The 16,970-nt window shown below is 38.7% G+C and overlaps 1 protein-coding gene across 1 annotated transcript in view; it reads right to left on the bottom strand.

The window, feature by feature from the left end:
* Positions 1–987: 987 nt before the first annotated feature.
* Positions 988–16,970, bottom strand: part of inpp5k (inositol polyphosphate-5-phosphatase K) — a 30,929-nt gene continuing 14,946 nt past the window's right edge. Inside the window, 7 exon segments of the mRNA NM_001113025.1 lie at positions 988–4,812; positions 5,547–5,651; positions 7,067–7,150; positions 9,951–10,088; positions 12,048–12,240; positions 13,885–13,994; positions 16,095–16,206. Coding sequence (NP_001106496.1) covers positions 4,717–4,812; positions 5,547–5,651; positions 7,067–7,150; positions 9,951–10,088; positions 12,048–12,240; positions 13,885–13,994; positions 16,095–16,206 — 838 coding nt within the window. The 3' untranslated portion in view covers positions 988–4,716.

Here is a 16,970-nt window from a genome sequence, read left to right as displayed (position 1 = left end):
TCCTTTGCAGCAGATAATCAAAACAAAACATGATTCTGCTTATGAGGAAGCTGACATTGTGTAAAGGCTTTGTCCTATAATAGCTGCAGGGCTTAGTTATACTGTCAAAGGTAATAGCAATTGGCACAATACTGTAGTTTACATAGTGCCAGATGGTAACTTTGTTTGTGCTTTAGAATTTCTGTATGACGGAAAAAAGGAAAAACACTGGAAATATTGTTTGAAATGAAGAAAGTGTATTTGGTACATTTGCCTATATGTTGGGTTGATATGCATACCTTTTGTTACACAATGTATCCTCTTCTTCCTTGCATTCTAGTTGCTATAAACTATCTGCGTACTGGTTCCAGCAGGGGCCACTCTCAAGTTGCAGGATTCAAATGTTGAAATGCCCATTCTTTGAAAATTAAATGCAAAGTTTGTCTTAAAGAAATACTACTAATTATTATACATACTGTATAAGGAACATATTTGTTTTATGTATCTGTGAGATGTGTTACTATGCTTATATTGGAAAGCAACTGAATAGTGCCGTGGTATATATTACCGTTTGGTGCAATATTCAATTAAAAGTAGCACCAACCCAAGGGTTCAAGGGTAGCAATTGTAGTCACTGTACATTATGCAACCCCCCTATATCGCCTATATGTTAGCCCCCACCCCCAAGTGATTCACACTTTATTTATCCTCTAAGTAGCCCTGAGTCCACCTCCAGCCTCCCCTCAGGTCAACAGAAGGGTTAATAGCTGCCATGGGTCACTAAATATAACACCATTTTGTCGTTAACCACAGTTAATAGAAACACAATTAATTAATGAAAAAAGAATTGGCATATATTTGGGTCCCATAATTAAAACATTACTATTATATTTTGACATTGTTTTTCTTTTGAATGCAAATAGCCATGAACCTATTTTAGAATGTTGTATTGGGGTCAAATCTAAATAAATACATGTATTTGCACCAAAGAATAGCAAGCAAAACGAGTAAAATTCTCACTTTATTGGCAATGTGATTAACAGTGTTGCAGGGATGCATGTGCTGTGCGGTTCTCTAGCCCTATGAGAATCCTGCACGCACTGCATGATAATACAAATAACAATACATACCCAGTGGTTCCTATAGTTACATGTGCAAAACTGTCACAAGCTGCAGACTTTTCCTATGGATTGTACATTGAATAATAATTGCAATTAGTCTGTAGCTGCCCATTCTGTTCGGTAATAAAGAATTATGTCCATTGCAATGTACCACTAGAGACACATGGTACGTCTTTAAAAGTAAAACCCACCTGAATATCAGTGTATAATAGTCATTTAAAGTACTCTTTATCTGAAGCTAAAATACTGTAGAAATAAGTACATCTGTAATTAAAAACAAACTGCAAAGGTAAAATGACTAACTAACTAGGGAATGACAGGGCACACTACTGCAGCTTTAAACATTAAAAATGTATTGTAAATTGCAAGACATGCATTACAGTGACTCCTCTGCAGCTACACATTATATATGTATTTTTTGGATATGAAACTAACCTACATGTTTAAATTTCATTATGTCAGTTCTAAGTAGGGAATGAAGATATAACCTATTGCACAGAAAATCCTTTTTTTTGTATTTACAGTAGGATATGGGTGGGAGCCGTCATGTTGCATGAATGGTTGATAGCAGAGAATGCAATATGGCACACATAGAAAAGCGAATGTGCAGGAGATAGAATGTCCAAGCATATAGTAAGCTATGCCCTTACAGATGAATGTATAGAGTATAACTTCCCTTCCACAAAATAAAACCTGGAGCTTACAATGGATTTACAGGGTGCAATAAATGCCTTTGGTGCAGCGTTGTATTACAGTATCTCCGTAGACTGTGAAGCCTCACTTGGCCCCAAGAGACTCTTCCAAGGAAGACCATGCACTAGGACTGGCAACCCTTTGAGCAATGTAAAACTAATATCAAATAAAAATAAATACTGAAAGATAATAAAAACGTGTGCCCATGGCTTGTATGTAATTTTAAAAGGATGCAGGTTTAAAAAAGCTGATGCTGTGCTTCATCAGAGCCACCAATTAGCACTTAACTGCAATAGGCAGCCCAAACAGCTGCTACAAAATGGGGAACATACAAAAAGGCACAGGCTGGTTACACTGAACTCTGGCACCACAGTGAAACACAGACACAAACTACATATAAAAATCCACTCCAATGAGTCTATTGCAGCAGTTCTAACTGGGAACTACAGCTGTTAAGGGCCTACAGTGTAAAGGTGGCTCATATGCAGGCAGATTTAAGCTGCCGATTTGGGTCCTTCAAACTAGGGATGCATCGAATCCAGGATTCAGTTTGGGATTCATCCTTTTTCAGCAAGATTTGGCGAATCCATGGTCCTGACCAAACTGAATTCTTAAAATCATGTGACTTTTCATCACAAACACAGAAGTAGAAAGTTTTTCGCCTTCTCTAACTTAATTTGCATGTGCAAATTAGGATTTGTTTGGTATTTGACCTGAATCATGATTCGGCCGAATCCCAAAATAGTGAATTTGTTGCATCCCTACTTCAGACTCATTTGGTAGCTTATTTGCCCATGTATGAGGCCCTCTTTCAGGCCTACCTGACAGATATCTGGCCAAAAATCGGCCATATGTCGATTGGGCACTCTTGTTTTTTCTGTTGGATCAAGGACAGCATTGGCTTAATGATGGGGTCCTCACTCTGACTTTTTGTATCGTTTGGCTCCAAGGTGGGCATATTGGGGGAAAGATTTGCTTGTTTGCGAGATGGCAAACTGAGCGGGTTATGCCGTGTATGGCCACATTAAGTGTGGCCTTGCACCCGTATTCCCATGTTTTTTTTTAGCATGTGATGCAAAAGTGAGACTCATAAGTAAGAACATATGACATGGGCACAAACTTAAGTAGATAAATGAAAATATGTTTAGTATAGCCCCTAGCAGACACACAACTGAGCAGTTGAACTTTTACTGAACAATTGCCCTTTAATGTAAAACATACCTCTTTACCTCTATTTAGGCTATATATTTATATATATGTATCATGGCTACTAATGGATAATATATATGACTAATGCCTAGTCATCAACCAATGTTGTTTGTCTGTTGTTTTCAATGGAGTTTAGATTTAAGGCAGCTCCCACACATATTTATAAAGCAAATAAGCAGCAAAGGAATGTTCTGTGCACAGAATAAGCTACACCATTAGTAACCGCAAAGTGACATCACATCATGCTATGAAATGCAGAACACAAGCAACAATGTAATAAAGTACTGGATGAGCAAGAAGTGCTGTCTTGTGGTGTGTGCTTTAAAATGGTACATTTGGAATGTAAGAAATGCCCATATCAATGTTACACACCTTATCTATCATGTAAACATGTGTGTGCACATATAGCTTGATTTTCTGGGTGACTATATCCAGGCAGTATTTGAAGCGAAGCCACAAAGGCTTGGGCCTAGGGTGGCTTAAATGTTGCTCACATATGGAGCACTGGGGATGGGATGCAAAGAAAACATCAGCACGTCCTGTCCGTCCCCAGTGCTCCATATGTAAGCAACAAGGTAGCAGATGGGTGCAATCCTGCGGGGGGTGCAGCCTATCATCTGAAATTCCAGCGCTGACTATATCCATCAATCTTGAAAAGGCCACGTAGCAATAAAAATACACAGCTGATAAAAAGCCATCACAGGCAGCACTTAAGGTGGCCATACATGTTAATATCAGCACTTTTCAGGACCTCGCCACCTAAGGTGGGCAATATTGGGCTAATTTGATTGTTTGGCTCTAGGGCCAACAATCAAATTACAGTGATGGGTATCAGAGCCCTCAGAGGGCCAAATACATGAGCCAACATAATCTCCAATCTGATAGGAAAATCAAACCTGTCTGATCAACACCTGGCTGATTTTGCCAAAATATTGATTGGGAAGGCCATCAGAGAAGCCCCATACAGCTTAAATCTGCCCATGTATGGCCACCTTTTCTCTTCTGCTCAGGAACGTATGGAATATGATTAGAAAGTGCAAAACAGTAGATGAGACCAATAGCAGGACCAGAACCTAATGCACAGCAGATGTGCTATAGTAAATTAAATACAGCCGGTTTTCTCCAACTATTTTGGAACGTTCTTCGAGTGCTGCTGTATTTGTCTCTAGCAATTTGCTGAGCTTGATACCAGAGTATTCCCCAACCTCACATAACCCTCTGCTATCTGAGCAGCTACAGGGCTTGGTGAAAAACATTCACAGGTTCAGGTGCTACAAGTTCCTTACTTTACCAGTTACTATGTTGCCTATTAGCAAGCAATTACTAAGTGCACCAATGCAAGCCTGATTAGGCTGTAAACTACAGTGACCTCTCAGGTACATAATTAGCTCAGTACCAAGACAACATTCTATAAGGCAATTAAGACTAATAAATTAAAATTTACTATAACAAAAACCTTTCATAAAATCAGCTTAAAATTTTTCCTAATAAAGTCCATATCTGTCTGACTGTATCCAGTGGGGAGAAGCATGGACAGAGCTGGCATCCTGGCAAAGAATTTGCTGCCATTAAATTAAGACCTGACGGAACTTTGCTCACGATAAACCAGTTACAGTGCAAATTTGTCACGCACAGGACACGGAAACAGAACAGGAGAAGTATTTGGGGAGAGAAATGTAATTCCCTCACTGGATATCATGTCAGAATGTGAGCTCTAAAAGTCTGGACCCATTGGATTTTCAGGCTTGAAAGGGCTGTCTCTGTTTTCTTGTGCATCTTCCTTCAGGTGTAAGTTTCGCCCAGGCCGAATCTTTAAAAGAAAATTTAAAAAAAGCCAAAAAGAATAAGGTCAGCATCTGCACACAAAAGGGTTTTGCAATTCTATGTACAACATTTTAGCTAATGTTAAGGGGGAGGTAATCACAGAAGCTCCTTAAAATATTAAGGAAATTATGTTCTGTTAATATGGATGAATTTAGTAACAACAGCGTTGCTTGCTGGTCAGTTTCCACCCGCGATCCAGTCGAGGAACTGGCCAGTTGGAAACTTTTCTCACATCATTCCTAACCAGAAGAACATCAGACCAGCCCTCTCTCTGTCAAGTTCCCCAACTGGATCACAGTTGGAAACTGACCAGATAAAATATTTTTTAGGCAGCCAGGAGGTAAGCTTTCTCTATAGTTATGCCCCTGGCTGGACTGTAGCTATGGAACAAATACAGTATTTGATGTGCTCAAATGATTAAGAGACATCATAGCATATTATAGAAATATACAGCTTTTGCAAGGTATCAATACTTTGCCCAGAGCTGAAAATATATCTACGAATACCCCCTACACCTCTTGGGCCCCCCACCAATTGCAGGGTCTGTTTCCTCTATGGTTATGCCAAGAAGCAGGACTAAACTAGTTCAGTTTTGTAGCTTTACATATTCATGACATAAGCCAATTCAAACACTCTGTGAATACTTTTTAATGTACTAGTGAATAGGTACAGTACAGCAAGACCAACATATTCAAGTTAAGGCAACTTCATAGACTTTACCTGGAAGGGCTGACTAATGCCTGCTAAACACTGCAAATTATGACAGTGATAACAAAGAAGAAATTCTCCTCCATCAAGTGGAATATCATCTGCATTAATGTATACCTGTAACACAAGGAATTATTTGTATCTTCAGTTAATTTCCCAAACCAAACACACCTGCATTACGAAGGAGAAAATACAAAATGATACATATTACATGAATGTGGTCGAGAGTGGCTACACTTTTTGTGCAGTGGATAAGCAGGGAGGAGCACAACAGCACTGTCCAGGGTCTCATTTTGGGGTCTTGCATGCCTTTTGAGTCCCCCAACAACGTATGCTTCCAGGAAACAGATCACTGTTGCTTATAGTAAATTGGAAAAAAACAGCCTAATGCAAGAAAGTTAAAATCACTTGGAGGAGGTGCCAAATATTAGGCAGTCCCCAGTGGTTAATATTCATACGTAATCATGGTAATTATGAGGTGATTAACACTGGCACACCCAAGTGATTTTAACTTAGAGATTTTTAGGTGCTTATCCACATACACTGGATTTCAGGTTATAAACAGTGGCATCAATACCAGCTTCTTCTGATTTTAAAAAAATTAAAGTCTTCCATCATCCCTAGTGCAAGACAAACCTCCAGGTATCCCATCATCTCTAGTGCAAGACAAACCTCCAGGTATCCCATCATCTCTAGTGCAAGACAAACCTCCAGATGTCCCATCATCCCCAGTGCAAGACAAACCTCCAGGTATCCCATCATCTCTAGTGCAAGACAAACCTCCAGATGTCCCATCATCTCTAGTGCAAGACAAACCTCCAGATGTCCCATCATCCCCAGTGCAAGACAAACCTCCAGATGTCCCATCATCTCTAGTGCAAGACAAACCTCCAGATGTCCCATTATCCCCAGTGCAAGACAAACCTCCAGGTATCCCATCATCTCTAGTGCAAGACAAACCTCCAGATGTCCCATCATCCCCAGTGCAAGACAAACCTCCAGATGTCCCATCATCCCCAGTGCAAGAAAACCCTCCAGATGTCCCATCATCCCCAGTGCAAGACAAACCTCCAGATGTCCCATCATCCCCAGTGCAAGACAAACCTTCAGATGTCCCATCATCCCCAGTGCAAGACAAACCTCCAGGTATCCCATCATCTCTAGTGCAAGACAAACCTCCAGATGTCCCATCATCCCCAGTGCAAGACAAACCTCCAGGTGTCCCAGCAACCCTTGTGCAATTTAAACCTTCATGTATCCCAGTATCCCTTGTGCAACGCAGACTTCCAGATGCCCCAGCATACCCAGTGTTACCTCTTGGTGTCCCAGCACCCCTATCATAAGTTAACCTTAAGGTGTCCCAACACCCCTAGTGCAAACCAAAGCCTAGACTACTATAAAGTGCTTTGAGTCTTGCAGGAGAAAAATTCCTTCCATGACATTTACATTTTCTATTCATTGAGTCTAAATGTATGCACAAAACAGATACATAACAAATGCTGCCCTACTGTGGCACAGTCACTAATACTCACCTGATTACAGTCTTCACTAAAGGAAATTTCATCATCTTTAACCCAAGCGTAAGTGACATAATCATTTGTATGTCTAAAGCCAACCTAGAAAAGCCCAAAATCAGAATGAATAAAGGGCATGGATCAAAAATGTGAATATAGTGTAAATGTTGTTTAAAAGACAGAAGCTCAGTCATTGCTGGTGCTATGGTGCTATCCACTTGTAACATGGCAATGTTTTATTGAGTTCCGAGTTCTGCAGAAGGCTTTCCACTGGACAACTTATTATATATATTAATATATAGTAGTTGAAATCTTTTTGGGGAGGTTAAATCTTCATTATTCCCTATCTCTGTGTTCCGTGAATCTTCACACTGCATATCTTTATACCACATTATTTACTTTAAGAAATAAAGTACCCGCTACTGTGAAATATTAAAACAGAAGTCATCTGAGAACTCTATTAAAGGTATGGGACCCAATATCCAGAATGGTTGGGACCTGGGGTTTTCCAGATAAGGGGTCTTTCTGTAATTTGGATCTCCTTAACTTATGTCTTCTAAACAATCATTTAAACATAGATAAACCCAAAATGATAATTTTACCTTAGTTGGGATCAAGTACAGGATACTGTTTTATTATTACAGAGAAAAAGGAAATCAATTGAAAAAAAATTGAATTATTTGATTAAAATGGACCTTATGGAAAATGGTCTTCCTGTAATTCAGAGCTTTCAGGATTCCAGATAACGGATCCCATACCTGTACCTGTATTAAAGTACTTGACCTTGTTATGGAACTCATCAGTGACTTGTAATTCACTCAATCTATTTTACAGTAGAAGTTTGGTAGATGTATTATTCTTTATTATTTCAGTTTATTTCTGATAATAGAGGTGGGCTATCATATGCATTACATATTATTGCATTATCCCATATTTGATGACAGAATTTCATTACTGCTGTATATAGGTTAAAACATGAGAAAGATAACAAATTGTTTTGACAAGATCAATGTTATTCTTGTATTATATGAAATATGAGTTTGGATCGCATTATAAATATCTTTTAAAAGCTAAAAGTGGAAAGAACTAACATATCTTATCTGGGAAAAGACAATTCAAGGAACTGCACTTTCTGGAATATGCCGTGCACTATGGTGAAATGCAAAAATGCTAAGTATTTAAGGGAAGGAGCATTGCTATCTAATAACTGGTTTCCTGCCCTGTGAGATAACAAATCATTATGGCAGTTCGATATTCTCTGTTTGGGTTATATTTAGTGTGTGGGAATGCTGCAGCATGATTACAATCTGTTCAGTCAGTATCAGTCATAAAAAAGTCACTTAGGAGCTGATTTACTAACATTTGGAAAATCCTTTAACAAAACAATCTTTTTCAGTGCTGTCACTGTGATAAAAGAATAATTGAGAGCATAGTGGTTCCACTGAACTTTTACGGTAAGGCTCCAGAAGGCAGATTCGCTGGTACGCTTAAAAATTCTTCTTGTTGTGCCTGTACCCAGAAGCACTGAATGTGCTCGGGTGCAGGCACGCAGCCAAACTCCATCAACTAACGCAGGCGGATAGCGGCTACATGTGCCTGCACCTGGGCGGATTCAGTATTTCCGGGTGCAGAAACAATTAGAAGATTTTTCAAGCATACAGGCGCACTGTCAGCCTGCTCTTATACACAGGCTGACAATTCCTTGTGGCACCCTATCCTTATTCTCTACATACTTGTAGATATAATTGGGAGCTATGGACCTAAGAATTGGCTTTCTTTAAACTTCAAGTAACACAGAAGCTTTGTAGTTTTCTACATACTTACATTAACAAAAGCTGGTTGCACATTGCTGAGGTAGCCAAATGACAAAATCTTTCCCAGATTTACCCATCTTGACCAAGGGCCAAACAATTAACTAACCTGCCTGATCAATATCTAGCTGACTTTTGGCCAGATTTTAGTCGAGCAGGCCCATCAGAGGACTTCATACAAGGGCAGATAATCTGACAACTCAGTCCGAAGGGGCTGAATCAACAATTTAAATCTGTCACCTTAAAGGAGAAGAAAGTCATTTTGGCATTTTGCTGCCAAAAGATTCACCAAATCAGTGCCACCTAGAACACTATATTTATTATTCAGAAAGCTTTACCATACCCGAGTAAAGAGCCCTAGAAGCTTTCTCTGTTTGCTTAAGATTGCAACTGCCATTTTAGCTTGGTCTTTATAGCTTCCTGCTGTATAGCTCAAGCCATTATAGCTCAGATCACATATTTTAAGGGAGGGGGGAGGGAGTTCTCAGAAGAGAACTAGGCAGACTCTGGCCACAGTAATGAAGGATTTATCTGAGAGAGGAAGTCAGATACCCAAAGAACATGTTTACAAAAAAGGAGAAAAGAAAATGTATGTTTCTTTCGATAGAGTGCAGCATTTCTGTGAGTGCTTATGGCTGTATTTACATAGACCTTTCTGATAAAGCTTACTTAGTTTTCAACTTTCCTTCTCCTTTAGGATCAATTTATTAATTGGATTTAAATGCAGGTTTATATTTATACAGTATTTTCCATAAAGATACACCTATAAAGGCAATGTCGCTGGTTTTGCCATGTAATGAATAATAGCTCCAAGGGCAGGGAAACCTGAAATAGCTCCCCATTTACAAACATTGAGTTTGGTATTTGTGATAAAGGGACGGTTCATCCCCCTGAAAAATTATTCCCATCTGTCTGTGGCTCTAATAAACACTCTAATTGCCTGTTTTACTAAAAATATTATGTGCATTCTCAGTTGCAACATGTGAGGCTGTTATGAGATCTATAGGTTTCCTAGGGCACCAGCAGCACCACAGGTGCTAAGCAAGGAAATGACAGTAATTCAATGCATGTGAGAAAGCAGGAAAACATACCCTATAAAGTCCAATCCAATCCCAGGTGCTGCTGGGAAAGTCTTTTGCCACAGAATAGCTTATTAAGGAATCATGGTCTGCGTTCCATTCTCCTTCGGGTTTCAGTGTAACAGAAGGTGAAAGAATGAGGGGCTTCAACTATAGAAACAAACAAAACTTGAATTGAGGCTGTTAGTGATCTGTAAAAAATTACCGAGTTATAGGGGCAGCTCACCCTTACAGAACTTGTTTTCAAAGAGTACATGACAAATAACAGCCTTTTTTCAGTTCACTTTCTATTTATTTTGAATGTAGTTTAAAGGAGAAGGAAAGGCTAAGTCACTTGGGGGTGCCAAAATGTTAGGCACCCCCAAGTGACTTAAATCGCTTACCTTGTACCCCGGGTAGCTGCGAGCAATTCCTTCTTCATGTTTTGCGTGCTTGCGCATGCGCAGTAGAGTGAAATGCTGAACTTTAACAAGAAATTTGGCTTTTCACTCTACTGCGCATGCGCCGGCCCAGGAGTTTCACCGGCAGGAGGAAGCGCTCGCTACAGGTACCCCGGGCTGGTGCTGTTTTCTCCTAATAGGGGTGCCAGCCCGGGGTACAAAGTAAGCGATTTAAGTCACTTGGGGTGCCTAACATTTTGGCACCCCCAAGTGACTTAGCCTTTCCTTCTCCTTTAATGTAAACTCAAATTAATTCACTTCCCTTTCATAGAAACTCTGTAACCTATATGACGACTTTATAATCAGTTAAAATTTTATTCTTTATTCCAGCGCTGCCCAATGTAGTGGGCAAATTAGATTTTTGCGTGAGGGTCAGATTATATTAATATGGGGATGTCAAACAGGGACAATAACAATACCTTGGAGGACCTCTAGTTGCACAGCCCTGCATTTAATACATTTCAAAGCAATATAAGAGATATGCCAGCAACTAGTGTATCAAACAGTGACAGTTGTGACATAACGCAGGCTAAATACGGAGTGAAGCTGCAGCTGCCAAAACATGTATCAACAGTGGTGTAACTACATAAACAGCAGACCCTGTGGGTGGAGGGACTGTTCACGCCAGGCCCCCTCCAAAGATTTTTTTTGTGGGGGGCCTGGCCCTGTCAACTAGCATATCAAATTGTAGCAGGGTTAGACAGCGTTCTAGCTTACTGAGCAACATTAGAGGGCTGGAGGGTATAAACCAAATTCATTTTTTAATCTGTAACTTTTACAAAAAAACAGGAAAATAGAAAGCAATTGCAAATAGTTATTATTTGCACTGTACTATTTGAAAAAGATACGTTTTGAGAATGTGAACCTAAATACTATGTTAAATGCAGTCAATGTAACCATGAAGGAAACAAAAGGTGGGGCTAGCTATAAGCACAGGTACATTTCCCTACGTATAATGTGGCAATACATACCTCGAATCTTGTTAGTTGATTGTTTATATTAGAGAACAAAAATCCTGTTAAGAGTACAGAGCACACACACACGTAACACTGGCAATATCTGTATCAGAGTTAATATTTAAAGAAGAACTAAACCCCAAGAACGAGAAATGCACAGGAGTTCCAAATACTAGATTATGCTAGCAGTGTCAGTGACACTCACATGCTCAGTGTGCTCTGGGCAGCTGTTGAGAAGCTAAACTTAGGGATTGTTGCGAATTATTAAGAAGATAAAATTAAGTTGGCCAATAATATAAGATGATGCTACAGGGCTGATTATTGAATTCTGATGTTAATTGCACTTAGCTGCCATGTAATGAGAATCTGAATTAAAGACTAATCAGCCTTGTACTGGATATATAGAACACAAAGTCACAATACAGTACATTTTGAGCCGGTCCCTAAACTCAGGTAACTGACAGCATAATTGAGCATGTGCAGTGAATCAGCAGAAAAGAAGATGGGGTGCCACTGGGGGCACAGATCATCACTGCTAAAGGGCTGCGATTGCCTGGCACAGAACCCTAAAACATAATGTTCAAATTTCTACCCTACTTTTTTTGTTAAGCATCAGTTCCCCTTTGAACTAAACAAAGTATGGTAATTTCTTTTTATTAAATAAATTCTATGAATATTTTCTTTTCGAGGTCAATGAGCACTATGCAGTGTACCTGCAGGGTGAAGGTCCCAGTTACTGGTTTGTGGTCACTGATCCCATAACTCATGTGACTTGTGTATTTATCCAAACGGACTTTTAAAAACTGTTCAAAGTCCAAACCGGTTGTTTCACCAGGATCACTGTCCGAAACATCCTTCAACTTCCAAAGAATGCGATCTGTCCATGCAGGTTTACGTTTCTTGCTGCTACAATGTTGAACAAAAACACAGCAATTGGCATGGAAAATAAGCCAGCACTATGTGGTGCTATGCTGCACTTCCTACATTCTAGGTGATGGATTATTTTAAGCGTTCCACGTGTTTTACAGCCAGAAACATTAGGGAGGGTGTTAATCATGTTCAACAAAGAAGCAATTTCAATTCAAACAGACTTTAAGATGGGGATACATTATAAGCAAAATATGTAACTTCATACAAAGTGTCAATACCTAAACCCCCTTCTCCTACCAAGCCTATAACTTATTTCCCTCTCTGCTTAACCTTTGGCTTTTAGTCTTCTCCACTTATCACCAATTGCTACTTCTACTTACCTATTTGCCCACTACATTACTGGTGTTTTTTTGCTAACACACTTTCCTTTGGCTTCCTACCCACTTCATTTTCTCGTTCACTAGTCACATCTGCATATCCACTTGTTTTGGTAATTTTGCTTTCCTTTACCACACATATACCATTACCAACATTCCTTTTATTTTCACCTACTGTTCACCTCCTTTTTAAGATCCCACATTGCGCTTGCAATTGACTCCAAATGTTTTTGGTGCCAACCTACTGTACTGTGCCCATATTTATTTATTGCTGTTCACCCCTCCTTAGTTAACATTTTTTCTTTCATTTAAGGATCATTTGTCTTCACCCTTCCAGCTTCTCCCCATCTTCCTTTCTCTGAAAATTATATCTGTATAGTATTATGAGATATTAGAATCTTTTAATGTTCATAAAATTCAGTAACCACCACACTGCTCTAACACCTTCCCCCTCATAATAGAACTGAAAATAAACATTAATGTTATTTTTTTTAGTTTTATAAACATCTTTGATTGGCTTATAACGCTAATGTATAGATGGAAATGGAAACTAATGAAGACAAGATTATATAGCAAGTCAAATATCTGCTGTCATGAAACAAAAAGAGTGTGTCATTTTAAATTTTATATCAAATACCCAATAAAACCATACAATAACATTTTGATAACTTTCTTCTATGCTTTTACAATATTTAGAGTTTATTTTTTGTAGCGACCACCACAAACAGGTCCCATCCACTAGAAAGCAGAGTAAAATTATCTCTTAACTCAGTTCTAAATGACTAATGCCTCTTCCCAAAAAATTAAATACGTTCATCCAAATGCTGATTCACAAATAATATGAAAAATAATAATTTGTATAGTAGTAACAAATAATAAAAGCACAGATCATGATAGCTTTCCGGCTGTATCATAAGATTATATGGGGATACCATCTATTTAGGTGTGGGTTAATATGGACAACACTCCAAATGTTTCAGTCCTGGAGATATTTAGCAAGCTGAAGTATTTCGCTCTTAGTTTGTGCATATTTGAGCCAGCAAACTAAGGCAACAGGTTTGACATGATGTTATTAGGTTTTCTAGAGAAATCATGTAGGAATACTGCATTACATTTGAGTATTTCTACTGATAACTCATTTAGTATAGTCTACTACTGGTTTTAGTTTGAGACAAGGGATATTTTTTAATCTTACTTAAGTCCAAACAGTGACTTTCTCCATCTGGAAACAAAGCAAAGAGATGAATATAAAGCACAACGGGGTGAAGGCCATACTGTCTTACATTGGGATATGTGTTTGTACCTGGTATCATATACATCAGAATTCTGGTCAAACTTATACGTGGGTTTAAACTTTAGTGGTCCTTCCAGAAATCCTTGCAGGAAAGGTTCTTTCTTCTTAGCAATATTTAACTGTTAATTGGAAGAAAAAACAAAGCACAAACCATATTAAAGAGTATTGAAATGATGTTTTGGAGGAGTTATTACATGACTGGGTACCAAATTTCAAAGAACAGGCTATAATGAATTTGCAACCATAAAGAGTTAATCTCAAGCTGCAGGCATACCTTCAGTTCTCTCAATAGTGCCCTTAAGTCTCCCCATATTTCACCTGTTCAGATGATCAGAAGCCAAACAGGAAGAAAAAACGCTGAGCTGTGTAAAGAAAGTTCCCATAATGCCTCGCTCCTGCACTGAGACCCAGACCGGTGCACATGCTCAGTTAGTTAGACTATGAGGAAGCTTCCTGCTGATTGGCTCAGATCCACATTCATAAGTGAGTTCATAGCATTCTTGAGGGAGGGGGGAGCAGGAGAGGGGAGAGAGGAGAGAGCTGCGTGTCTCTGGCACAGGAAACCAGACACAACAAATCTTTTGACAGAGAACTCTATGTTTCTTTCGATAAAGTGCAGCGTTTCTTTGAGTGCTTATGGCTGTACTTACATAGACCTTTCTAATAAAGCACCACAGATGCATTTAAAGGAGTGTGCATTCCACATTCAGACCAGTAATATAAAAGCATAAACATAATTCTCATCTCTACAAATACAATGCTCTCCAATTTGAACTCAAACCTTATGTGTATGCTGCAAAATACAGAGTCATTAGTAATTTCTTAATTAAAGGGGTTGTTCACCTTCAATGTCCAAATTTTATTAACAATGCACTCAGCGTGTAAAAACAAGTAAAGGCCACTGTAAAAACTACTTTTATACCTGTTAAATCAGTCCTTTTCTGTCTCTCTGATCAGTTTTTGTAAGGGATGGGAATGGCCTATTTTGAACCTGGCACACTAAGAACTTCCTATATGCTTACAACATCACATTCAGGCTTTGCCATTACTTTTTTCCTTCTGGACCAATTCACTGGCTACTTGTGCACTCTAACCAGTTGCATAAATTGAAAAGTCATTGGTTGCAAAGGCATAGGCAAACAGACTCAGCATATCACAAATCTAATATAATGTTATGTTAGGTTTGCAGTACTCAGTACAAATTAAGTCTGCTGCCAGTACTATGCGTAACATCAGGAAGAAAAACAAGCGGCTGTAGTGTTTAGGGGTTCACTGCCCCTCCCCACAACCCTCCAGCACAGGGTCTGTGCAGAATTGACGGATCAGCAGAAGGATGATTCTGAGGTGAATATCTCTTCAGCTGCACATTTTTTGTTAACTGTGTATAAAGCAAAGATGGCTCTATTAATGTTAAATTTGTGAATGTACTACAAAGGTGAATAACTCCTTTAATTAACAAATGTCTTTCTCCATGGGACCATATTTATTGAAAATTTGCCACAACAATAACAATTTACTAAAAGGAGAGCACACATGAGTATGAGAAGTAACTTCACATTGGTGAAAATTCTATTCACATACACAATTTTTTTTTTTATTTACAACTGATGCAATTTTTAAATTTTTCTCAAATATAAGTTTGTTGGGTTCAATTCAACTTATTTATAATATTGTTAAGAAGATTAGGCTACTGCCACACCATGCCGAAAAACGCTTGCCGAAAATATGCGCCATAAGCTCCTACCTGTGCCTGCACCCGAATGAATGGAATAAAGTCAGGTGCAGGCACATGTAGCCGAAATATGCATAAAAAACGCAACACTTTGCATTGCGTTTTGATGTGGATTTCAGCTATATGTGCCTGCACCCAAGCGTATTCCATACATTCGGGTGCAGGCACAGGTAGGAGCATATGGCGCAAATTTTCGGCAAGCGTTTTTCGGCTTGCCCAAAATATACGCCATACACATGGTGTGGCAGTAGCCTTAGAGAGCTGAAAATGATTTTCCTACTGAGGCACAGTATCCCATTTTGTGTGTATGACTATACTTTTGTTTATACTGTTGTGTGACAATAAATGCACATTTATAAAAACAAAGTTTCTTAATTGAAACTGAGCTTATTACACAAAAAGAATTAGGAAGTCGACACAAAAAATTAAGCATGATTAAATGCTAGACACCAGTGAAATTAGACGAGCGGTCTGTAAGTTAGCATACCTGGTCTTTCTCCCACAGCAGGTTGTATTTATTACTGTTTATCGCTTCTCTAATAAAGTGGATCCCAAAGTCTGTAATCCGGAAGTTTAGGTCTCCAAAGCAAAACACGAGACTTTAGAGTAACATAAACAAACATAAATGCCATTAGAATTTGCCCCTGTCCAAGAAGCACTTCTCATCGTTGGAAATAACATATTGATACAGTTAATACATCTAGGGCTTAGTAATACACAAACGCTATCACAAAAAATACATTTTTTTAAAAAGTTGCTAGTGGGATAGAAAGATGCCTAAGCCTATACTAAAACCGCATTACTGGAGAAACCACAATTTACAACAAATCAGCCCCAAGTTTATTAAAGGGGACCTGTCACCCAGACATAAAAAGCTGTATAATTAAAATCCTTTTCAAATTAAACATAAAACCCAAAATTTTTTTTGTATTACAACATTTATACCTGTTATAAAATGATTTAAAAATCTGTCAATCACATATTACTTGCCCACCTCTATGCTTTGTGTAGGGCAGGCAGTTACTTTCATTTTCTATTCAGCACTTCCTAGATGTCACTACACTCCTCTTATTGCCCCTCCCTCTACACTGTCTATACTTGTGTAGCCTGTGCATGAACATCAGGTGCTGCATTCTGGTGCATAAACAAGATTTTTAGATAATCTAAAGGCTGCTTGCTGTAATTGCGATTTTCAAGACTGAAAGAAACAAAGTTTATATATTTTACATAGTGTAGGTAAAGTTCATTTTGCCCGACTAGCACAATAGAAAAGAACTTGGAATTATCTCTTATGGTGACAGGTCCCTTTTAACCCAGTGCTTTCTATTTCAAACAGCAGATTAATAAAAGTTCCCTGTTGATT

Source organism: Xenopus tropicalis, chromosome 2, assembly GCF_000004195.4.
Source record: "Xenopus tropicalis strain Nigerian chromosome 2, UCB_Xtro_10.0, whole genome shotgun sequence".
In the NCBI taxonomy this organism is placed as follows: Eukaryota; Metazoa; Chordata; class Amphibia; order Anura; family Pipidae; genus Xenopus; species Xenopus tropicalis.
The sequence above is the reverse complement of the archived record's forward strand: the minus strand, read 5'-3'. Positions and strand labels throughout refer to the sequence as shown.